The following is a 26,330-nucleotide window of genomic DNA, read 5'->3' on the forward strand; positions in this document are numbered from 1 at the left end:
CAGAGTTTCAGAGGGAGGGAGGGATAGCTCAGTGGTTTGAGCAATGGCCTGCTAAACCCAGGGTTGTGAGTTTAATCCTTGAGGGGGCCATTTAGCGATCTGGGGCAAAAATTGGGGTTGGTCCTGCTTTGAGCAGGGGGTTGGACTAGATGACCTCCTGAGGTCCCTTCTAACCCTGATATTTCATGATTCCGTGATTCTAACATACAAGCAACTGCTCCGTCCTGCTGGTAAGACGATGCCCATGCAATGGGCAAGCCTTAAAATCTCCAGTGCAAAGGAACCCTGCAGAATCTGCAGCATAAAGTTAGAATAAACGGGGGTCACTCAGTGAAATGAATAGGCAGGAGGTTTACAAACAAATAAATACTTCTTCACACAGCGCACAGTAGAACTCATTGCTAGGGCAAAAAGCACAACTGGATATGTTATTAGATATGTTCATGGAGGGTGGATCCATCAATGGCTAGTAGCCAAGATAGTCAGGGACGCAAAACCCCAAGCACCAGGTGTCCCTAAGCCTCTGACTGCCAGAAGCTAGGACTGGACGACAGGATATGGATCACTCAATTGCCCTGTCCCTCAAAAAACATCTGCCATTGGCCACTGTCAGAAGACAGTGGTGGGAGTCTGCTATAGACCAGCAGACAAGGGGGTGGACGAGGCTTTTTTCCGACAACTAACGGAAGTTACTAGATCACAGGCCCTGGTTCTCATGGGAGACTTCAATCACCCTGATATCTGCTGGGAGAGCAATACGCGGTGCACAGACAATCCAAGAAGTTTTTGGAAAGTGTAGGGGACAATTTCCCGGTGCAAGTGCTGCAGGAACCAACTAGGGGCAGAGCTCTTCTTGACCTGCTGCTCACAAACCGGGAAGAATTAGTAGGGGAAGCAAAAGTGGATGGGAACCTGGGAGGCAGTGACCATGAGATGGTCAAGTTCAGGATCCTGACACAAGGAAGAAAGGAGACCAGCAGAATACGGACCCTGGACTTCAGAAAAGCAGACTTTGACTCCCTCAGGGAACTGATGGGCAGGATCCCCTGGGAGAATAACATGAGGGGGAAAGGAGTCCAGGAGAGCTGGCTGTATTTTAAAGAATCCTTATTGAGGTTACAGGAACAAACCATTCCGATGTGTAGAAAGAATAGTAAATATGCTAGGCGACCAGCTTGGCTTCACAGTGAAATCCTTGCTGATCTTAAACACAAAAAAGACGCTTACAAGAAGTGGAAGATTGGACAAATGACCAGGGAGGAGTATAAAATTATTGCTCAGGCATGCAGGAGTGAAATCAGGAAGGCCAAATCACACTTGGAGTTGCAGCTAGCAAGAGATGTTAAGAGTAACAAGAAGGGTTTCTACAGGTATGTTAGCAACTAGAAGAAAGCCAAGGAAAGTGTGGGCCCCTTACTGAATGAGGGAGGCAAGCTAGTGACAGAGGATGTGGAAAAAGCTAATGTACTCAAAGCTTTTTTTGCCTCTGTCTTCATGAACAAGGTCTGCTCCCAGACTATTGCACTGGGCAGCACACCATGGGGAGGAGGTGACCAGCCCTCTGTGGAGAAAGAAGTGGTTCAGGACTATTTAGAAAAGCTGGGCGAGCACAAGTCCATGGGTCTGGATGCACTGCATCTGAGAGTGCTAAAGGAGTTGGCGGATGTGATTGCAGAGCCATTGATCATTATCTTTGAAAACTCGTGGCGATCGGGGGAGGTCGTGGACGACTGGAAAAAGGCTAATGTAGTGCCCATCTTTAAAAAAGGGAAGAAGGAGGATCCTGGGAACTACAGGCCAGTCAGCCTCACCTCAGTCCCTGGAAAAATCATGGAGCAGGTCCTCAAGGAATCAATTCTGAAGCACTTAGAGGAGAGGAAAGTGATCAGGAACAGTCAGCATGGATTCACCAAAGGCAAGTCATGCCTGACTAATCTAATTGCCTTCTATGACAAGGTAACTGGCTCTGTGGATGAGGAGAAAGCAGTGGACGTGTTATTCCTTGACTTTAGCAAAGCTTTTGATATGGTCTCCCACAGTATTCTTGTCAGCAAGTTAAAGAAGTATGGGCTGGATGAATGGACTGTAAGGTGGATAGAAAGCTGGCTAGATTGTCAGGTTCAATGGGTAGTGATCAATGGCTCCATGTCTAGTTGGCAGCCGGTATCAAGCGGAGTGCGCCAGGGGTTGGTCCTGGGGCCGGTTTTGTTCAATATCTTCATTAATGATCTGGAGGATGGCGGTGGACTGCACCTCAGTAAGTCTGCAGATGACACTAAACTGGGAGGAGTAGTAGATATGCTGGAGGGTAGGGATAGGATACAGAAGGACCTAGACAAATAAGAGGATTGGGCCAAAAGAAATCTGATGAGGTTCAACAAGGACAAGTGCAGAGTCCTGCACTTAGGACGGAAGAATCCCATGCACCGCTACAGACTAGGGACCGAATGGCTAGGCAGCAGTTCTGCGGAAAAGGACTTAGGGGTTACAGTGGACGAGAAGCTGGATATGAGTCAACTGTGTGTCCTTGTTGCTAAGACAGCCAATGACATTTTGGGATGTATAAGTAGGGGCACTGCCAGCAGATCGAGGGACGTGATCGTTCCCCTCTATTCGACATTGGTGAGGCCTCATCTGGAGTACGGTGTCTAGTTTTGGGCCCCACACTACAAGAAGGATGTGGAAAAATTGGAAAGAGTCCAGCGGAGGGCAACAAAAATGATTAGGGGTCTGGAACACATGACTTGTGAGGAGAGGCTGAGGGAACTGGGATTGTTTAGTCTGCGGAAGAGAAGAACGAGGGGGGATTTGATAGCTGCTTTCAACTACCTGAAAGGGGGTTCCAAAGGGGATGGCTCTAGACTGTTCTCAGTGGTACCAGATGACAGAACAAGGAGTAATGGTCTCAAGTTGCAGTGGGGGAGGTTTAGGTTGGATATTAGGAAAAACTTTTTCACTAGGAGGGTGGTGAAGCACTGGAATGCGTTACCTAGGGAGGTGGTGGAATCTCCTTCCTTTGAGGTTTTTAAGGTCAGGCTTAACAAAGCCCTGTCTGGGATGATTTAGTTGGGGATTGGTGCTGCTTTGAGCAGGGGGTTGGACTAGATGACCTCCTTAGGTCCCTTCCAACCCTGATATTCTATGATTCTATGACAGGATACCAGGCCAGATGGATTGTTGGTCTGACCCAGTATGGCCATTCTTATGAGAATGATACTATAGAAAGGGTGACACAAAGCTATTCTTGCTGCTCCTCAGATTAGCCTAAACAGCTGCAGTCATACACTGGAGGTTTCAATTCCTCTTTGGTTTAAAACTTCAGCTCTTTGGCTTGAGTTTCCTCCGTTTATCATGTCAGCAGTGCAGGTGGATATTCCAGAACAGGAAGGCACAGGGCACAAAGCAGCAAACAGTTCTCTAAGCACTAAGCGCTGCTCCTAGCCAGCTGCATGCAGTTAGCAGAGTCCTCTGGGGAGACTGGGTAGGGAGCCCCATCACCACCTGGCTTTTGGTATCTTCTGAAATGATGGTTTCTTTAGGTACATTACCAACAGTGTCTTCCTGGAGGTTTAATGGGGTCTGGGGAAAAGATTCTTTTTGAAAAATGTTCACTGTGCTGGAGTTTGACAGTTCTGAGATCCCTTATGCGGCTTCCTGTCAGTTGGTTTAGGGGCATATCCCTTATGGTCTCCTTTCATTTGGTGGAGATGTTTATTAGGGGATCATAAATTGCCTTGGAATCCCTTGCTCACAGAAAGTTTTAGGGTCACCTAAGATACCACATCCCAACCACTAGGACACATACACATCAGCAGTGATGCTTGAAGTTTTTGTTACTGATACTCTAGATTTCCCACCTTCTTCAGTATGTTGCCTGTACTTGCCTCCCATGCAACTGTGTGAGATATAAGCAGCCACAGACCGTGGCTGTCTGTGGGGAGAGAAAAATGGGGTTTTGAGGCGTCACAAGTATCATGCGTTTGATATACAAGGGGTTTGATATGGAGCAGGTTTTATTTACTTGTCTTTCTATGCATGGCGTTTGAAATTACCAGAATGTAGAAGGTTTCAGAGTAACAGCCGTGTTAGTCTGTATCCATAAAAAGAACAGGAGTACTTGTGGCACCTTAGAGACTAACCAATTTATCTGAGCATGAGCTTTTGTGAGCTACAGCTCACTTCATAGTTCAAAAGGAATTATTTTGGGAAAACTTTGTGACATGTGTTATATAGGCGGTCCAATTAGATTATCATAGTGTTCCCTTCTGGCCTTGGAATCTATGAATCTATCATAGGGCTGCCAGGCCAGCTGGCCCTGTTTAGGAAGGTATTTTGTTTTTAAAGGAACTTGTATCCATTGGATTGAAAACACTCAACGGAGACAGCAGGTAAGTGCATAAATCCGATGAAGTGAGCTGTAGCTCATGAAAGCTCATGCTCAAATAAATTGGTTAGTCTCTAAGGTGTCACAAGTACTCCTTTTCTTTTTTCAGAATGTAGAAGTTTGCTAGTTCCAGATACTTTAAAGAAAAGTATATGAGAGAGAGAGAGAGAGAAAAGAAAAGAAACCAGGTACATTAATATTTGCAAATCACACATCCTGGAAATGGGCTTTTAATCAGCTACTCAGGGATCTGTAACAGATTAATGTGACATTAAACAGACCCCACAGGTGGTTTAAATCATCCTGTCAATATTCTGCATACCCAGAAGCCCTTTAACCGCTACACAGCTAGTTAGGTCTCCTGAGCACATTTGACAAAAACCTCTTTATGCACTTACCTACTGTCTCCGTTGAGTGTTTTCAATCCAATGGATACAAGTTCCTTTAAAAACAAAACACCTTCCTAAACAGGGCCAGCTGGCCTGGCAGCCCTATGATAGATTCATAGATTCCAAGGCCAGAAGGGAGCACTGTGATAATCTAATTGGACCGCCTATATAACACGTCACAAAGCTTTCCCAAAATAATTCCTTTTGAACTACAGCATATCTTTTTATATATATATATATATATTTTAAAAAAAAAGCATCCAGTCTTGATTTAAAAATTGCCAGTGATAGAGAATCCACCACAACCCTTGCTAAATTGTTCCAATGGTTAATTACCCACTGTTCAAAATGTATGCCTTATTTCTAGTCTGAATTTATCTAGCTTCAACTTCCAGACACTGGATCTTGTCACCTTTCGCGGATAGACTGAAGAGCCCATTATCAAACATTCGTTCCTCATGTAGATACTTATAAACTGTACTCAAGTTACCCCTCAACCATCTCTTTGTTAAACTAAATAGATTGAGCTCCTTGAGTCTCTCATTATAAGGCATGTTTTCTAATCCTCGAATAATTCTGATGGCTCTTCTTTGAATCCTGTCCAATTTATCAACATCCTTCTTGAATTGTGCCCACCAGAACTGGACATAGGCTTCCAGCAGCAGTAACACCAATGCCAAATACTGAGGTAAAATAATCTCTTTACTCCTGCTCAAGATTAACCTGTTCCTGCATCCCAAGGTTGCATTAGCCCTTTGGTCACAATGGCACACTGGGAGTTCATGTTCAGTTGATAATCCATCCTGACCCCCAGATCTTTCTCAGTCACTGCCTCCCAGAATAGAGTTCAGCTCTTGTAAGTATACCCTTTATTTTTTTATTTCTAGATGCATAAGTTTACATCTGGCTGTATTAAAATGCATATTGTTTGCTTGCACCCAGTTTATCAAGAGATCCAAATCACTCTATCAGTGACCTGCCCTCTTCGTTATTTCCCACTCCCCCAATTTTTGTGTTGTCTGCAAACTTTACCAGTGATAATTTTATGTTTTCTTCCAGGTCACTCATAAATATTTTAAATAGCATAGGGCCAAGAATCAATCTCTGCGGAATCACACTGGAAACACCACCTCCATTTACAAACACATTTTGAGACTTATCCAGTCCGCCTGTTTGTGAGCCATTTAGTGTGCGACATTTTAACAAATACTGCCTGTGGACCTGAAGCCAAGTGGACAGACGATGGCTGTCATGACCCCCGGATGTTCAACCCAGATCCACAGGGTTTACAGGAGCAGCCACGTTTCAACCCTCCACTTCACAGCCTACTGACGACCTCTGACTCAAGACCCAGTTTGAGCCTCCACCCCGACGTCCCATTGGCAGAGTCACAGAGTACATGATTGGCCTGCTGGCCCTACTTAAGCAAGCAACAGGAATAGGAAGCTGTCTGAACAACTGGGATCCACCCTCCCCTAGGCTATGCTGCCCCCGCTTGACTCCCAACCTTGACTTATGATCACCAGTTTGTCTCCTGCTTCCGATCTCCTGGTATCCTGACCCAGCTGACTCTCGACTCCTGACTGTGGATTCTGGCTCTGACAACTAGATCTGGCTGCCCAGGACCTGGCCGTGACAGCTTGTTTGGACAATAACTTTACAGGACTGGGCCGGTATGAGAAGGATGGGCCCAGCTGCACGGCCACCTCCACCGAAAGCACTGGACTTGCCCAACTGGGCCCTCCGCCTCTAGGTGGATAATCAAGCCCTGCAGGCCCAAGTTGCACAGCTGATTGGGGAAAACCAGCAGCTCCAAGAGCAACTGAGGCAGCTGAGTGCTAAGAACACCATGCTATGAGCACCGCCTCCTGCGATACCTGTCAGGTTTCAGGAACTACCAGTGATTCTGGGGCTTTATGAACCAATGGTGGCTTCTGTTCCTGATGCGCCCCAGAATCTATGCCTCTGACCAGTCCAAGGTGGCCTTGATAATCGGCCTACAGACAGGAAGTGGGTGAGACTGGACTTCCCCCTGCTGGAAAGTCACAACCCAGTGCTGCTAAGCTGGGATGCCTTTCTCCAGTCTATATCAGCCATCTTCAATGTCCCTCACTGAGCTCAAAAAGGTGAGACTGCCCTGAGGAGAATCCGGCAGGGGCCAGACACAGTTGCCTCACAGGCAGCATGCTTCCGCTGCCTCACAGCAGATACTGAGTGGAATGAAGCGGCGCAATTGTACCAGTTCTGGGTGGGGCTTGCAGGAAGAGATCAAAGATGGAGTGGCCCACACAGAGATGTTAATGTGCCTAACTGCCCTTGTGGACCTTGTCACCTGCATATCAGCTGCAAGAATGAAGAGAGGAAAGAAGAGGTCCCCTGCATCCCCTCTACCGACGTAGTGTGACCTCACCTTCCGTATTATCCACCGAACCCACCCACGCAACCTGACTCATCAGTGGCACACCCCTGAAGAAAGAGACCCTGTGCTTCTATTGCGGTGAACCTGGCTATGCCATCTTGACCTGTCCAGTATGAACGCTGAGGAGCATGGGGAAACAAGCCAGTTCCAACATGGTGGGGGGAACTGGCCAGGTTCTTGAGAGTCCCTGTACCCTAGTCCTCACTGAGACGCAGCTTGAGCCCTAGCCAGGGGCTTCCCAATTGCAGGTGTCTATCCAGCTGTGCATCCTGGAGATACTCTCTAACACGCCCTCCATCGATTTGGAAACGGTGGCTTTTATGGATACAGCGACAATTCAGGCCCTACAGATTCCTTGACACAAGGCCAAGGCCAGACATGATTGAAACTATTTGATGGCTTCCCACTATCTTCAAGTGGAGGAGACTGTCTCCCTGGAGACTGTTATTCAGAGACACAGTGAGAATTCCATTTTGTGTGATCCATCCCCCACATTTTCCCCTGATCCTTGGCATCTCTTGGCTAATCCTTCATGACCCCCGCAGTGGCGAGAATGGAAAGTCCCTTTCCTGTCAGAATTCTGTTGACAGCATGGTCAGAAACCAGTGAGTTTTGGACCTATGCCCCAAAGGGTCCAAGTAGGTTTAGTCGCCTGCATCGAAACCCCTACCGATGGAACTATGAAACTCTCCCCCCACCCAAGTACTGTGATTTAAAAAAAGAAGAATGCAGAAAGCCTCCCTCCCCCCCACATCGGGACTATGACTGCCCCACAGAACTCCAGCCTGGGGTGAAGATACATTTTGGGTGGATCTACACAAAGTCAGAGCCTGAACTGGCAGCATTGTGAGAATACTTCCTAAGAGAAGTATTCATCCACAGGTCAAACTCACCAGACGGTGCCCCAGTCCTTTTTGTAAAAAAGAAAGATGGCAGCCTCTGTCTCTGCATCAATTACCAAGCCCTAAACCAGGTAACAATCCAGAACAGCTACCCACTACCCCAATCCCTGAGTTGCTGGGGCTGCCTGCATATTCACAAAACTGGATGTCTGCGCAGTTTACAATCTCGTCCATATCCAAGAGGGGGATGAGTGGAAGACTGCCTTTCAAACCCAATCTGACCACTCTGAATATTTAGTCCTACCATTTGGATTGACTAATGCCTCAGGAACATTCCAGCATTTCATTAACGATGTGCTACGAGACCTACTGGACCGGTTTGTAGAGGTATACTTAAATGATATATTGATCTTCTCGGACAATCTGTACCAACACACCACTCACGTCTTCACAGTCCTGGAGAGACTACAGCAGCACAGTCTCTATGCTAAATTCAAAAGCTGTGCTTTCAATCAGACCTCGATTGAGTTCCTGGTTTCATCCTGTCCCTGGAAGGAATCAATATGGACCTACTCAAGGTCCAGGCTGTCCGTGACTGGGCAGCCTCCCACAAAGTGCACAACCTCCAATGTTTTCTAGGCTTTGCAAATTTTTCCTGAAGGTTCATCTCAAATTTTTCAAAACAAACTGAGTCCTTCACTTGCCCGTGTCAGATTCAGCAACAAATCAAACCAGTCACCTTTGAGCTCCAGCTCTCTCAATCCCGTAGAGTCCACCCTATATTCTTTGTCTCACTCCTAAAACCCTACACTGAGAACACATATCCCCAAAAAGCCCAGTCACTGCCCCCATCAGTGCAAATACAAGGTGAGGAGGAATACATCACCCTCAAAGTCCTCAATTCCAAGATCAAGCAAGGTAAACTGTGGTACCTGATTGACCGGGAAGGCTATGGCCCAGAGGAATGCACTTGGAAGCCAGTGGAGAATGTTCATGCCCCCATGTTGGTTCAGACCTTCCATAGGAGCCACCCCAAAAAACCTGGAACCATGTAACCCAAAGGGTGCCTGTAGGGGTAAGGGTGATGTCATGACCCACACACATCAAACTTGGTTCCACAAGAGCAGCCATGCTTCAACCCTCCACTCAGCAGCCAAATGGCCCCCTGGTCCTACTTCTGCCAGCAACAGGAACAGGAAACTGTCCAAACAACTGGGATCCACCTTCCTCTGGACTGTGTACCTTGTTCTTCTGCCTCCTGCTCCCCCGGCTTGACTTCCTGGCATCCTGACCTGGCTTGGCTACTGACCTCTGAGATGTGGTTCTGATCTCTGGTTTGTCTCCTGGTTCTGACCCCCTGGTACCCTGATCCAGCTGACTCTCGACTCCTAACTGTGGACACTAGGTCTGGCTGCCCACGATCCAGCCTTGACATTGGCAGCCCTTCTTCCTTGAGGGAAGGGAATCACCCTCTTTTGGGCCTCTTTTACATGGAGACACAATAATGGGAAGTGGTCCCATGGTTCTTCTGAGAACAAATTACATTTTGCTGCACATGCAACACCACAATTATATGCAGAGATTCAAGGGCCACTGGACAAGGAATTTGGGGCCCATAATTTACAAGTCTTTATATCTGAATTTCCCCTTGTTTTATACAGATAAGAGTATATGCCCTGTTCTTTTTATATTGTGGACCTATATTAAAAGCAGTGTTTAACTGCTAAGAACTGAGGAAATCTGTTTTAAAACTATGACACTCTGGTGTCACCAGGAGGAAAGCTTACGGAACCACTCTGGACCTAATTTTTAGTTATTTTTTTTTAAACACTAATCCAAGTCTTGCCCAGTGTAATGCCCCATTGGTATCTTGACAGACTCAGAGAATTGCACTTCATTTGCAAGCAACAGACTTCTGTGCCATGATTTTTTAAAAATGGGTGTCTAAGTGAGCCTCCTAAACCTTTATTTAGCCACCTAAATACCTAGCTGAATCTTCTGAAGTAAAAATCTTGGCCTAGCAATCTTTCATCTTTAATACAAAGGTGTGGTCCATAGAAATGACAGGTCCCAGTATGCAATTCTTCATATTGATCTAAATAGCATGCTGGGACATGTAGTCTTTACAGGCTGCGGGGGGAAAGGGATTTGAAACCCCTGCTTTAAATTGTTACAGACGTGGGAAAATACAGTCAGTGTCCTATACGAGAAGAATTCACACACTGCCACATAACTCAGAGGGAGTGAAGCATAAAGGCCATGGCAGCGTGATAAACTGCTATGAACTGTGAAGTTTTAGCCACAGCTATTTTTCCCCCCAGCTAGCTACCAAGAGCTACCAAAGAGATAGATTTCAGAGTGATAGCCGTGTTAGTCTGTATCAGCAAAAACAACCAGATAGAGAATCCATCCTTTCCCTTAGTAGTTTGTTCCAATAGTTAAATCAACCTTCATTATTAAAAATTTGTGCCTTATTTCTAATCTGAATTTGTCTGGTTTTAACTTCCAGCCAGTGATTCTTGTTATGCCTTTCTCCACGACACTAAAAAGCTCTGGTGCCAGGTATTTTCTCCCTGGGAAGGTACCATAATGAAGTCTCCTCTTGACGTTCTTTTTGATACACTAAACAAATTAAGCAACTTAAGTCTTCCGCTGTAAGGCACTTTTTCCAGCCGTCAAATTATTTTTGTGGTTCTTTTCTGCCTCTTCTCCAATATTTCAACATCCTCTTTCAATTGTGGACACCAGAAACAGATGTATTACTCCAGTACTGGTCTCACCAGTGCTGAATACAGAGGTGAAACCTCTCACTCCTACTCACTACTTCCTTAATCATACATGGATTGCATTAGCCCTTTCTGCCACAGCATCACCTTGGCAACTCATGTTCAGCTGCTTGTCTACTGTGACCCCTAATCCTTTTCAGAATCATTGCTTTTCAGGATACAGTCCCCCATTCTGTGTGCATGATCTGCTTTTTTTGTTCCTAGCTGCATACCTTTGGATTTGGCTGTATTAAATGCATTTTGTTTGAATGGGTCCAGCTTACCAGGTGATCCAGATCACTCTGTATGACTGCCCTGCCCTCTTCATTTACTACTCCACAACTTTCTGTAATCTGCAAATTTTTTTAACCATGATTTTATATTTATCCCAGATCATTAATAAAAATACTGAATAGTATTGGATCCAGTACAGAACCCCACTAGAAATACTAAGTCAAATGCCTTACAAAAGTCTAAGAATATTACATCTGCAGTTATCTTTATCAATTAAATTTATAATCTCATCAAAATATGAAATCAGGCTTCCTAGGCAGGACCTACTTTCCATAAAGCCATGTTGACTGACAATTATATTCATTTTTTTTATTGATTGCATCCCATATCAGCTTTTCTATTAATTTGCATGGGACTGATGTCAGGTTAACCACTCAAAAATTACAGGGTCACCCTGTTTGCGAATACTGGCAGAACACTATCACTCTTCCAGTCTTCTGGAATCTTCCCAGGATTCAATATTTATTAAAAATGAACATCAATGAGACGGAGATCTCCTCAACCACCAGTTTTAGAACCCTGGGTGCAAGTTATCTGGGCTTATCCCTAGTAGTGCTGACATTCTTCTGAGCTGTGAGTGGACTGAGAAGTATTTCATCATCCTCATGTGATAGGAATATCATATCCTGTGGCTTTCAAATGGGTGGTGGGAGCGCTGGCACAGCGGGCACAGGAACTTGGCGTCCCACCCCACAGGAATATCATATCCTGTGTCTTTCAAATACAGAACAGAAATATTTACTGAACACCTCACCTCTGCCTTTTCTACATGAATAATTTTACCATCCCCAGCTAGTAACGGGCCTATACTGATTAGACTTTTGTTCCTAACATATATAAAAAACTCCTACTTGTTCTCCTTGAACTCTTTTTAAACAACACTCAATTACGGTTTATATTTTTCCTCCTTGTCAATTTCAATCATAATTTTCCTCAGCTTTGGGAAATATGCCAATATATTACTGGTTGTGATTCTCCTCTGTCTCTGCGTAACCACCAATTTCCGGTCCGCGATCAATTCATCTTTACCTATTAGGGAATATCTTTTGTGTTAGAAAAATACACTTTTTTAGAAAAGCCAGTGATGTTTTACCGGTGGTTGTATGTAACCTCCAGTATACATCTCCCAGATTATGCAGTTCTTCTTGCCACACAATATGTGCTTAAGGAATAAAATTTCCCCTCCTTCTTTTTGGCCCCGAGTTCTTTACCAATATTCAATCAGCTGGATTTACTTTTCAGTTTGCTACAGAGAGCTAGAGGGCCATCTGATCACGAGGAAATTCTTAAAGAAGTGCCAGTTTAGACAAAATGATAAGGACTCTCCCTATCAGCACACTGCTGATTAGACAGGTTCAGGTAAGGACACCAGAAATCTCAGACAAACTACAAAATAAAGCTACCTCCCATTGCATCAGCTGTTAAGAGACATTGTGAAATTTGGGTCGTCTCATACTGGAGTCAATTACCCTTTATTTCCTTAACTCAGTTTGCAAAAGTAATTTTTTTCTTTTTATACTTTATGGGCTTGATTCTGATCCTATCAAGGCCAACTGAAATTTTGCCACTAACCTCTATGGAAACAGAACTTGGTTCTGTGTGTTTTTCTTTCCAGGGAAGTTCAGCGCAGCCTGTTTTTAAAAAATTTTTTAAGTAAGCAAGCCTATGCCAGCAATCCAGTGCTCACAATTGACCCTGGAATGACAAACCAGGATGCACACACAGCCTAGTAATACTGAGCAATCAAACTAGGATAAGCAATGCTCACAAGTAACCCTACAACAACAAAGACGTATGTGAAATGGTGGAAAAGGCATTTGGCACTGAAACATTTCAATTTCAAGCTTCCAGGATAACGTGAAATAATAATATGTATAATCCGAAGTGACTTGGCAACGCCCTTTTACAAACACTGGGTTGCGTCCAGAAAAGCTGTATTTTTATTGTTAAACCAAAAAAGGAGAAAGCTTGGCAGCTGTTCCATTTCACGGCCAAAGAGAAAGGCATCTAGCTGGTCTTACCTCTTACTACAATAGCAGAAACTACAAGCAAGCCCTCCAAAAAACCAACCACCTAGCTCCTTACAAAGGAAAGTTTGTTAGCAGCTGCCTAATCAAGTAACTTCATCTTACCTTGGAGTGGAATTTCGTAAGACTGCTCTCTCAACATTGTTTCTCGTTGTGAAGATTTGCAATCAATGTTCCAGGCTTCCGCCCACCCTCAGCTAAGATGCATGGATTCTAATTGAAATGTACAAGGTTTGTTTTTAAATTTTTTCCCCTATGCTCCTGATTGGCTCAGGGTAGTGCCCATGTGGGTCTACAAATGCTGGGTTTCTATCCATTTTAAAATCAAAGTGTCAGTTTTGCTGCTGTCAGAGCTCTTTATTTTTGTACATATAAGGAAGTGGCTGTTGATGTTATCTGAATGTGTTTCCTGTTTTATATGTATATGAGCAAAAATGATGTCACATTAAACTACACTGCAAAGTTCCACAGAGCTCAACTCAAAGCCTCTAAGCAAGGGGAGGGGGAGAGAACACAGCTCATCTGTTCACCCTCTAACCCAGTTTGCATTCACTTCACTGATCCCTGTTAGAGTTCTGTGCTCTCCCCTTGCAGTTTAGTTTTTGCATGCTGTACCAACATTGCTTGCTATTGCAAGTCACAGACCAGTTCAAATTACACAGGACTCAGTTTGTGTTCACACAAATATAATATAAACTTCAAAGGTCTCTTAAATGATATACAGATGTAAAAATGATCAGTGGTTACCTGGATATTTTACAATTGTAGGTCCTTTCTCAGCTGCAGGCTGCATTTTGACTCCATCTGAATTGCAGCAATTGGAATTTTAAGAGGGAAAGTAGACCAAGTTATGGGCTCGATGCAGGAAGTCAGACTATGATCATAATAGTCCATTTTGGCCTCGTAATCTATAGCAGGATGTGAGACGTAATTCATTTGTTTTTAAAGCACTGAGACACCCTTAGAGAAAAGGTACTTAACAGACCAAATATGAATATTGTTATCTTGTGAGAGAAAAACCCATTCTCTCTCTGAAGTCTAAAAGGAAACAATGCCATACTGTCCCACTCACACACAGACGTGGCTTCTGGGGTGGCCTACAGATCTGACTGTAGATAGTTTTTTTCTTTCCACTGAAGTCTGGGACCATATAAAACTCAGGTCCCTCTCTCTCTCCTTGTTTTTTGGATGCCTACCTTTGCATTGAACACCAATGCACAAATTTGAACTTTGCTTGAAAGTTAGCTAAAGGGGCCCAATTTCAAGGAAGACATACAGCATTTGGCAAACTTTCCGTGAAAGAAGCTTGTGCTCGTGCTGAAATGCAAAAATTCTCATGTGGACTTAAGTAGTATATGCACCTTTTGCAAACCCTCTGCATAGGGTTGAATTCAGACTAAATAATTTTTCCCTTCATTGTGACTATTTCTCACATTGCTGTTTCAGTGATAAGCTGTAGGAAGTCAACCACCACACCAGGGGTTTTCCCTAGCTAATTTTCGCTTTGCTTGTGATTTCTTTAGTTTTTGGTTTATAGACTAACGTGCACGTTTCCTCTCTTTATTATTCTCCCTTTACTGCTTCTCACATTGTTACCATCCACCTCTTATGGTAGCAACAATAAAAGAACCACCATGTGGATGGAAAGAATAGAAGAATCACCACTGAACTTGGCTTGTCACGCTTCCCCAGAACTCTATCTATACCAGCTCTTTGGGGGCTCCCCAGACACTGAAGTGGTCACTCACATACAGATTTCAGAGTAGCAGCCATGAATTCTGTATCTGCAAAAAGAAAAGGAGGACTTGTGGCACCTTAGAGACTAACCAATTTATTTGAGCATAAGCTTTTGTGAGCTACAGCATCCGATGAAGTGAGCTGTAGCTCACAAAAGCTTTTGCTCAAATAAATTGGTTAGTCTCTAAGGTGCCACAAGTCCTCCTTTTCTTTTCACATATAGATGTCACCTTTAGTTAAAAAAACAAAACAAAAAACAAAAGAACAAAACAGCCTTGAAAGAGTCCCTGCAATACTTCTCACCCTAGAATGCATTCTTTGGAGTCCAGTCAAATAACAGCTGTCTTCAGTGTAGTTAGGTGGTTTAGACTTGCTACATTGTGGGTGCCTGTTCAGATGGGTTACTCTCAAGCATGTCTGCTTACAGTTGCTTACATGTTTTCAGTAGCAGAGGTGCTCCAGGACGCACCTGCAGTCTTTTTGTTACATTGACTTTGCATAGAAATCTAAAATCAAAGAGCTAAAGCCATTGTGATCTTGTGAAAGAACTGGGCGTGTTCAGTGTATTTGATCAGATAAACTATGTCAATCTGCTGATGTTCATGGTGAATATAAAAGTGTCATAGCACCTGGGATTTTGTCTTATAAGATTTCACAACAATTCTATGGCTATTCATTATGTCTGAGAGGTGCTTTTAGAAATCCATGAGGAAGTTCATACATGTAAGTTACTGTTGGGCAAGGAAATTATATATAGAAAAAGAAAAGATGTACTGGCCTCACCTTCCACGAACTACAAGTTTTGGTGGTATTTCCCATACTAGAGACAGGATAAGACTAAGGAAACATACAGAGGTATGCCATTCTGTATCATGTTGCTAGCAAGGATAAATGGTCCAGATTAGCGTGCACCGATGCAGTAGAACAGTTTAGTATCTCCCAAGGTTGCCACAGAAAACTAAGGAATTCAAAGTATGGTGGTTAAAGGTGACATTTTTAAACAGTCACCTAGCTGTTTTTCTCCCCAAGAAATTTGTTTGATATTTGATGCAGCTATGAGCTATCTAGTGAACACAACAGAGGTTTGAGAGCTAGGACACCTGGCTTCTCTTCCTAGCTTGGTCTCTTGGTTGCTGTGAGACACTGCGTATGTCATTTAACCTTTTCTGCAGTGCCTTATTTTTATTCCTCGTAAAATTAAGATACTTTCCCCATCGAGCAGTTGGGAGGCTAAATTAACATTATTAAAGGGCTCAAAAATCTTTGGATGAAAAGTATCCAATTCTTAGCGTAAGCAGGGTCTGAATGAGCTCTCCCCTGACATCAAGTGAAGAGCTGGGGAAGAGGACTTCAGGAGCCAACCTTGTTTGCATGGACACACCCACTCTGCCGAGGTCAGAAGCGCGATGGAGCTGCTTTGCCCAAATGATCGCTTTTGGTGGGTGTTAGATTGCGAGTCACTTTGTTATTGGATGCAGGGATACTAAAGGGTTGTTATCCTTGTTGTGTGAATCAGGGCAGTAGAACTGCACTTGCTAAGCGGGGGGTAGGGGAGCCAAAGCCTAGTAGAGATAAAAGAGGGTGGGGACAGATGCTTGTACCTGGTCATGTGGACTCTCCCTAAGGATCCTAGACATCATTTGACCCTTTCCCTCTCCACTGTGTAATAACAGAGCTGATTAAGTTCCAATTGAGAATCTTTTGTTGCCGCCCAACAGAGCTGAAATCACCAATAACCAGGTCTAAGCATTAGAGCTGCTTTGGGACAATGTCTCGGGTGAAAGAAACTGTCCAGCTTGCACTAGCCATGAGGCTCCCCCACCAACAGCTGAAATCACTGAGAGCTGTGTTAAGTGGTGAGCAGCTGATGCCAAAGCAAGTGCCTGGACAGCAGAGCAAGCAAGGTGCCTTCCCCCACCCCAGGGTGAGAGGTAAACTTGCACAGATGCACATGAACTCTGGGTCTGCACCTATGAGTGGGGTGCACTGGAGGAAGAAAGGAGAGGCATATTAAAGGAACTCTTGGTTGTTGGATTTAAGAACCTGAGACAAAAGACACTGCCCAACGTACTCTGGGTCTTTTGCTCATGGTTTTATGCTTATGAATCCTGCTTGTGGAGTTTTCCCAAGTTAATGCCAGGATACTTTCCTCCTTTTTATTAAAAGTTTTTTTTTTCTACACTCAGACTCTGTCCTTGCGAAAGGGGAAGTATTGCCTTTTAGAGGCACCCAGAAGGTGGTCTGTAATTTTCCCAGGTTACTGGGTAGGGACTCAAACCGGTTCTGTGTCGTATTTTTGAAAAAGAACACCTACATATTAAACCCAGCCCTTGTCGCTGACTACTCCACCTGGAAGAAGGATTACACTAGTATTTGGAAGGGATCTATGCAGGGTCAGCTTCTCGAGTTTATCCTCCTTTTTACCACAGAAGCATCAATTTATTTAGTTTGAAACCATTCTTGTCTCATTTGTTAAACACTGGCAATGTGCTCTGCACAGTGTAGACAGATGCTGCCCCAAAGAGTCTGCAATCTAAGGAAGTCCACAGGGAGAAGGTTTTTCTGTAATTTTAATAGTTAGTTCACTTCTTGCCTGCATCCTTAAGGAGAGGCATGGAGGCAGAGAGTGGCAGCACTGGAAACTGGGATGTAAAGAGCATTTCATGTGCAAGTGAAACTGAGCTGGGGGTAAAGAAACAGAGGTGGGAATGGAAAAACAAGACAAATGGGGTCTCGAAATTGGTATCATTGGCAGAGCTACATAACAAAAAGACAAGAGTGGAGATGCAGACCCAAGTTCAAGTTGTGCAAAGCCTTGAAGGCAAGGGCAAAGTTTAACACCAAGTGCAGTGAAAAACAGGGACCCATGTGATCAGATCAATGGCCAAGCTGATATGGGTGTCAAGTTTAGCCTTGAAGCAAACCTTCCCTTGTTCTCTCTTATCTTTCCTATTGCACTCTCCACTGGTTTCATGCCACTAACGGATGAAAATAAAAATAACATTTAATATCCAGGAAACTGGTGTGAAAAATATAATCCAGGTTGAAAGTGCAAGCACTGTTTTTTCCCCTGACTAGCTAGACCTTACTTCCTCTTGAGCACTATAATGTCAGCAGTCTGAAATTGGGAAAGCTGAAGAGAGTGAATCTATCACCTGCAATATCTCTTGCCAATAGAAATTATAGCATCTTTAGATCAGAAAATGTGGCTATCACATTGCCAAGGCCCTGTAGAGGTGGCACGAGAGAGAAGCTCGCTGCATATTGCTGCTGTGCTCTGCTACAGCAGCACAGAAAAGCACATTTCATTTTTAGCTTCTATGTTTGTTTGCTCTGCTTAAAAATAACTAGAAAGACATGTAAGAAACAAATTCCTTCAGTGTTTTAGCTGCATAGTATTAACTCTGGAATTAATCACTCCTATACGCTCTGGCCTACGTACTCTAGTATTTAGTACAAAATCGTAAGCTGAAATAGAGCAGATCTTTAGGAAGAAACATCCAATCTTGATCAGTGCTCAAGATGGTCAGATGAAGTTTCCAGATTTCAGAGTTTCTAATTCCAGCTCTGCCTAACAACTGTGTTAGGCACACTGGCAGGAATCCTCTGATTGAGGTGGCCAAAGTGTACAGACCACAGCACTACTGTGTAGACTGTGGGCCCCTTCATCTTTACAAATGAGTTAGTCTACAAAGATGAAAGGTCTCAGCATACAGTATTCCTGCTTAGTCTGACCAACTACCTATTTGCTCAGTATTAGGCAAATGTAGGCACAGCTCTATATTTATAGACTCCAAGGCCAGAAGGGAGCATTGTGATCATCTAGTCTGATGTCCTCTATAACACAGGGCAGAGAATTTACCCCAAATAATTTCTAGAGCAGATCTTTTAGAAAAGCATCCAATCTCGATTTAGACAGTGTCAGTGATGAGGAATCCACCACAACCTTTGGTAAATTGTTCCAATGGTTAATTACCCTCACTGTCAAAAATTCAACTTCAAGCCACTGGATGATGTTATACCTTTCTCTGCTAGACTGAAGAGCCCATTATCAAATATTTGTTCCCCATGTATGTACTTTTAAACTGTGATCAAGTCACCCCTTTACCATCTCTTTGATAATCTAACAGATGGAGCTCCTTGAGTCTATCACTGTAAGGCAGGTTTTCTAAACCTTTAATCAGGCTCATAGCTCTTCTCTGACCCCTCTCCAATTTATCCACATCCTTCTGGAATTGTGGCCACCAGAACTGGACACAGGATTCCAGCAGCAGTCACACCAGTACTAAATACAGAGGTAAAATCTCTTTACTCCTGCTCAAGATTCCCCTGTTTATGCATCCCAGGATCACTTTAGCTCTTTTGGCCACAGAGTCATACAGGGAGTCATGTTCAGCTGATTATCCATCACAACCCCCAAATCTTTTTCAGAGTCACTGCTTTCCAGGAAAGAGTCCCCCATCCTCTAAGTCTGGCCTACATTCTTTCTTTATAGATGTATACATTTACTGCTTGCACCCAGTTTACCAAATGATCCAGATCATTCTGAATCAGTGACCTGTCCTCTTAATCCAATTTTTGTATCATTTACAAACTTTATCAGTGATGATTTTACGTTTTCTTAACAAAATGTAAAATACTGTAGGGCCAAGAACTGACCCCTGTGGAACCCCACTGGAAACACACCCACTTGATGACAATTCTCCATTTGCCATTCATTTTGAGACCTAGCCAGTGTTTAATCCATTTAACATGTGCTCTGCTAATTCATAAATTCTAGTTTTTAAATCTAAATATTGTGTAATAATAAGTCAAACCAACATACTTCCAGAAATCAAACCAATATACTTCCAGAAGTCTAAATATATTACATTAACACTATTACCTTTATCAACCAAACTCATCTTATCAAAAAACAATATCAAATTAATCTGGCATGATCTATTTTCCATAAACCCATGTTGATTTGCATTAATTATATTACTCTACTTGAAGGGCCCGACAAGTTGTCAATTCAACCGACAATTGAGCAACCCCCAATTTCTGGTGCATTTCAGTCACCATCAACTTAGGGCTTGTCTACATTACCGGCTGGATCAACGGGCAGCGATCGATCCAGCAGGGGTCGATTTATCGCGTCTAGTCTAGACAATCGACCGCCGAGTGCTCTCCCGTCGACTCCGGTACTCCACCAGAGCAAGAAGCGGAGTCGACGGGGGAGCATCAGCCATCGACTTACCACAGTGAAGACACCGTGGTAAGTAGTTCTAAGTACGTCGACTTCAGCTACGTGAATAACGTAGCTGAAGTTGCATAACTTAGATCAATCCTCCCCAATTGTTCAATATCTTCATAAATGATCTGGAGGATGGTGTGGATTGCACTCAGCAAATTTGCGGATGATACTAAACTGGGAGGAGTGGTAGATACGCTGGAGGGGAGGGATAGAATACAGAAGGACCTAGACAAATTGGAGGATTGGGCCAAAAGAAATCTGATGAGGTTCAATAAGGATAAGTGCAGGGTCCTGCACTTAGGACGGAAGAACCCAATGCACCGCTACAGACTAGGGACCGAATGGCTAGGCAGCAGTTCTGCGGAAAAGGACCTAGGGGTGACAGTGGACGACAAGCTGGATATGCGTCAGTAGTGTGCCCTTGTTGCCAAAAAGGCCAATGGCATTTTGGGATGTATAAGTAGGGGCATTGCCAGCAGATCGAGGGACGTGATCGTTCCCCTCTATTCGACATTGGTGAGGCCTCATCTGGAGTACTGTGTCCAGTTTTGGGCCCCACACTACAAGAAGGATGTGGATAAATTGGAGAGAGTCCAGCGAAGGGCAACAAAAATGATTAGGGGACTGGAACACATGACTTATGAGGAGAGGCTGAGGGAGCTGGGATTGTTTAGTCTACAGAAGAGAAGAATGAGGGGGGATTTGATAGCTGCTTTCAACTACCTGAAAGGGGGTCCCAAAGAGGATGGCTCTAGACTGTTCTCAATGGTACCAGATGACAGAACGAGGAGTAATGGTCTCAAGTTGCAGTGGGGGAGGTTTAGATTGGATATTAGGAAAAACTTTTTCACTAAGAGGGTGGTGAAACACTGGAATGCATTACCTAGGGAGGTGGTAGAATCTCCTTCCTTAGAGGTTTTTAAGGTCAGGCTTGACAAAGCCCTGGCTGGGATGATTTAACTGGGACTTGGTCCTGCTTCGAGCAGGGGGTTGGACTAGATGACCTTCTGAGGTCCCTTCCAACCCTGATATTCTATGATTCCCCCTTAGTGTAGGCCAGGCCTCAGTCTAATTAATCTGGTAACAGCCAGTGCATATCAGCTGGAGTCATCAGCCTTGCTGTTCCTGCCTAGAATAGAGACATTCTAACTGAAGACCCTTGATGGACCTATCCTCCATGAACTTACCTAGTTCTTGGCCTTCACAACATCCTCTGGCAAGGAGTTCCACAGACTGACTGTGCGTTGTGTGAAAAAATATTTGTTTATTTTAAATCTGCTGTCTATTAATTTTATTTGGTGACCCCTAGTTCTTGTGTTATGAGGAGTAAACAACACTTATTTACTTTCTCAACACCAGTCACGATTTTATTGACCTCTATCATATCTCCCCTTAGCCGTCTCTTTTCCAAGCTGAAAAGTCCCAGTCTTATTAATCTCTCCTCATACGGAAGCCGTTCCAGACCCCTAATCATTTTTGTTGCCCTTTTCTGAATATTTTCCAATTCCAATATCTCTTTATTGAGATGGGGCGACCACATCTGCATGTAGTATTCAAGATGTGGCCGTACCATGGATTTATATAGAGGCTATATATCTATATCTATATATAGATATATGATATGATATATGATATTTTCTGTCTTAGCTGCTGGGGATAATTCCTTTGTACTTAGGAAATTACATCAAGACAAGAAATAATGCATTCAGTATTAGGAAACTACATTTTATTAAAAAGCAGAACTTCTATTAAAGGTGAATGCCAGTATTTCTATTAAGACAACAGAAATTATTGACAGAGCAATCTTTTGGAATTAAAGGACAAATATCTGTCACATCATTACATTAATAACCTCTTTTTTGTTCAAAGAGCTTTATGAGCCAGGGGAAATTTGCACCCGCAGTTATGTCTGTGCAACTCTTGTACCCCTACTGGGGTTGAATGAATTTACCAACCAGAGTTTGACACATTATTTCATTAATATTCACACCTACCACACAGGACTGTTCGTTATTCTACTTACGTCAAATACAAGTATCTGAGATACAGAGAGATTGATGCCAATATTTACAAAAATACCCATAATTCTAGGTAACGAACTTTTACCCATTAGGGCTTGATGTTTAGTGGTGCCAAGCATGCACGCCTGCAGTTGGCTTCAAAGGAAGCTGCAGGTGCTTAGTGCTTCTGAAAGCCAGGCCCTATGTGTCTCTAGCTGGTCACTCAAACTGATGTACCCAAAAGTAGCGGTCACTTGAAAATTTCAGCCCAAGTGACTTACTACCCAAGCACACTGCAACTCAGTACCAGCGTTTGGGTTAGAACTCATGAGTTCTGATTCTCTAGGCTGTGCTCAAACCATTACATTAGCACCTCGCCTTACATAGCTTGGTGTATTCTCCAGTGATTAGAGCAGGCAACTGCCAGGCGGGACGCCCACTTTCCAATCCTATCTTTGACAACAAACAGATCTTGGCAAGTGCCTTTGTCTGTGCTTCAGAGAGCTGTACAATGGGAATAATTAAACTAACCTGTTATGATCAGCTGAGAAACATCTGGTGCTGGAAATTAATTGGAAACACCAGAGGTCCAGTTCCAGCTCTTTGCTCATGGAGGCACTCTTTGTCTTTTGCTTCTTTCAGGTGCCAGTCACTGCCTGAATCTAGCCACCTTAAGGGAGGTAGCACGTCATTTATTTTGTTTCACTTGGGTCTGTTTTTACAAAAAGCACATCCAATAGGGGTTTAGATCTGTGAAACTGAAGGGCAGGAATGCCACAGCATGAGAGATCAGAAATAAGTAATGTATGATTTGGGATTTTTTTAAATGTCTGAAAATCAGTTCCTCCTTTACATACCTGCCAAGCCCTAAGTTCAGGATTCCATGTTTCCTCTGCCTCAGTTGATGACATCAAATACCTAAAACAGAGAAGAGAGCAGTTTCCTCCAATGCTCCAGGCATTTGTGATCTCGTCAACTCTTGCACGGGAGACAATGAATCCTGGACGTGGCAGGTAAATAAAGGAAGACGTGATTTTCAAACCTTTCGCTATAAAATGTAGCTATAGTTATCATTTTTAAGTGTATAAATATGCAGTGCTAATGATTTGGGATCCTAAACTTTTTTCAAAAGCTATGAAGTTGACTCAAGTAATTTTGCAGACTGCTCCTGTAGAATGGCTACAAACGGGGCATAGAGGTCAGTCATGTGTTGGATTGTTGCTGCTCTTTACACAGGATACACCTCTTTCCCCCGTGATTTTGATCTGCAGCTGTGTCTCTGTTATGAAGAAATAAACTTAGCAACTGTGCTTCTAATCAAGTCTGCTCACACCTTTTCCTTTTGTGCCAGCTATAATCCAAGGAAAAATACTTTTCTTTTAGAAGGTGAATTTAGAGAAGAGTGATAGTAATTACAGCTGGAGGTATTTATTGTTGAGGAAAGAGTAAACTCATTCAATATGTATAGCTTGGCCCAATGTCCAAGAGGGGTACGATGACTGTTTACAAGTATTTGCAGGGGTGTAAACAACAAAGAAGGACAGGGATTATGTGGAGTGATACACAGGAATCGAAGCAGGACTAACTGGAAGAAATCAAAGGAAACTATAGGTTGAATATCAGGAAAAATTTCCAACAGTGAAATCTTTTAGCCTGTGGAATCCTCTCTCAAGGGAACAGATGGAGGCCCTATCATTGGGGTCATTTAAGACATGACTGGAAAAAGCCCTGGAAAGGACATTATAGGGAACAATCATGTGGATGAATTCCATGACCTTGTAAGTCTTTTCCCTAATTTCTAGGAGCTGAAGTTCCCTTTTTAAAGTTGCATCCGATGAAGTGAGCTGTAGCTCACGAAAGTTTATGCTCAAATAAATTGGTTAGTCTCTAAGATGCCACTAGTACTCCTTTTCTTTTTGCAAATACAGACTAACACGGCTGCTACTCTGAAACCTGTCATAATGATTTTAGTATATTTAAAAGAAACATTTAACAATCAAACTCACTGATAGCTATAAATATTCCTTGTGTCTTTTTATAGTGCGCAAACATTTAGAAGCAAGAGAAATTGTAAGAACATGTTGGAACTTGTCAAAGGACTTGGCCTCCAGTGTGTCAGCTAGGGATGAGGTAGGAGGTCACACACATTGCACCTTTCCAAAGGCTTCTAGCCCTTGAACCTAGGGCTGTGGCTACACTGGCATCTTTCTTAAAATCATTCCCTCCTGCACTACCACCACAGTGGCTCCATTGATGGCCAGTATTGGGAGTGCTTGCACAGAGAGGACAAAGCCAGTTGCTGACATTTTTACCAGAACCATATGGCACTGCTCAGAGATGGTGTAGAAGATACAGTGGTATAAAATCATAGGATATCAGGGTTGGAAGGGACCTCAGGAGGTCATCGAGTCCAACCCCCTGCTAAAGCAAGACCAATCCCCAATTTTTGCCCCAGATCCCTAAATAGCCTCCTCAAGGATAGAACTCACAACCCTGGGTTTAGAAGGCCAATGCTCAAACCACTGAACTATCCCTCCCCCCCTTGCAGCTGATCTCCAAGGTTAGAAGCTTAGGGCCTCATCCATTGACATAGTGGTAAATTTGTGCAAAGGACACTGTTCTTTTTACAACTCTTAAAAATATCCTTCCCTCGGCATTGACATACTGACAGTCACATCACACGCAATCTTCAGGAGGGAGAGAAAACAAAGAGCAGCTATGTTTTTGAATGATAAGAATTTTAATCCCAGAAGTAACTGCACTTGATTTTAAAATGATTTCCTCTCTGGACATCCAAATCCCCTGAACTTTTTGCTTAACAACTTTCTCTTTTCACATGCTTATTGGTGACGGGCCAAATAAGAGAACTGCTAAACTAGCTCCTGTAAAAAAGCTTACACCGCCCAGAGGCGTTGGGATGATTAAGCTAATGTTTGTACAGCACTTTCAGGTAAAAAAGATGATGACGAAAGGTGTTCAGTATTATTCGACATACACCTCACAATCAGTACTTCTAGGGTAACTGTAAATTCATCTGGTTATACAGTCATCTGGAAAACATGACATGTGCCACTTTTTCATACAGGACTTTAAAACCTTCAGTTACATGGGCTATGTCTGTACTGGCACTTTTGTCAGTATAACCGGTGCTGCTCAGGGGTGTGAAAGAAACACCCCCAGGCGACATAAGTTACATCGTCAGAAGCGCTGGTGTGGACAGTGCTACGTCAAAGAGAGACGCTCTTCCACCGACATAGCTACCACTGCTCGTTGAGGGTGGTTCAGTTATGTTGACAGGAGAGCTCTCTTGCATTGGAATAGAGTGGCTACGTGGTTAATTTCTCCAGCAAAGACGTGGCCTTATAAACAAGTAGAACAATTCTACAAAAGCAATTCTTGCAGAGAGCACTCTAAGTGTAAAATGAACAATAAATACTTAGTATTTCTTTAGTGCATTTCATCTTCAAAGTGTTTTGCAAACATTAACTCCAATCCAGTCCCGGTAAGTTGGTAAAATGTTACCCCCATTTTACACAAAGAGAAACCAGGATACAGAGAGATGAAGTTGCTCAATATCATTTCTGGTGTTCGATTCTTAGCTCTCTGCCACATCGTATGATAGATTCCCAGTCCAAGATCTCGAGGTCAGACCTCTAGCAACAATAGTCCAGCAGTAAGTTAAACAGGGACGGCTATCTACAATCTCCTCCCTCAGACCAAGATCCTTTGGGGCACTCAGAGGTGCTGCAACATCTTTGCGTTCTGTCCTGAAGGCGGACAGAAGCGGGAGAGACTGCAGTGTTAGTTATCATGAGTCACATACAGGACAGGAGGCAGGGCCTTTTCCACTGTGGGTGCATGAGGCTGAAATTCTCTGTCCTGTGACATTAAACACCAGCAGAAGTCTTGTAAACTCTTTGTGCAATACCAAACAAGGCATATTCCCCATTCTCATTTTTCAGATTTTCTGGGTGCCTACCCTAACCATTAATTTTGCAGTTTCATTTAGATTTATTACACACAGAGGCCTTTGGGCATGGAGCACCAAACAGTTAGTTGTCAGTGTTTTTACTGACTGACCTTAAAATATTTATTACTATGTGTATGTTCATTGATCTAGGCTCCTATGCCCACCAGACAGTGAGCATCTCACAAAAACACCTGGGAACCGGGAGTGGATGATGGGATGGATCACTTTATGATTCCCTGTTCTGTTCATTCCCTCTGAAGCACCCGG

General features: G+C 43.5%; 1 protein-coding gene across 20 annotated transcripts in view; it reads right to left on the bottom strand.

Annotated features, from left to right (window-relative positions):
• ASXL2 (ASXL transcriptional regulator 2) overlaps nt 1-26,330 on the bottom strand; it is a 241,609-nt gene that overhangs the window by 90,534 nt on the left and 124,745 nt on the right. Inside the window, exons 1-2 of one of the 20 annotated variants that reach the window (XM_043542008.1) lie at nt 13,226-13,743; nt 8,967-9,101 (exon numbers count right to left, since the gene is read on the bottom strand). The exons of 16 other annotated variants lie outside the window; for them this stretch is intronic. In XM_043542008.1, the coding sequence (XP_043397943.1) occupies nt 8,967-9,101; nt 13,226-13,262 (172 nt within the window). In that variant the 5' untranslated portion in view covers nt 13,263-13,743. Of the gene's footprint in view, nt 1-8,966; nt 9,102-13,225; nt 13,744-22,950; nt 23,012-26,330 lie in introns of those variants that run through there. 3 more of the 20 variants (XM_037893725.2, XM_027825237.3, XM_043542009.1) reach the window with 3 other exon arrangements.

The sequence above is a fragment of the Chelonia mydas genome, chromosome 3, assembly GCF_015237465.2.
Source record: "Chelonia mydas isolate rCheMyd1 chromosome 3, rCheMyd1.pri.v2, whole genome shotgun sequence".
Lineage (NCBI taxonomy): Eukaryota > Metazoa > Chordata > Testudines > Cheloniidae > Chelonia > Chelonia mydas.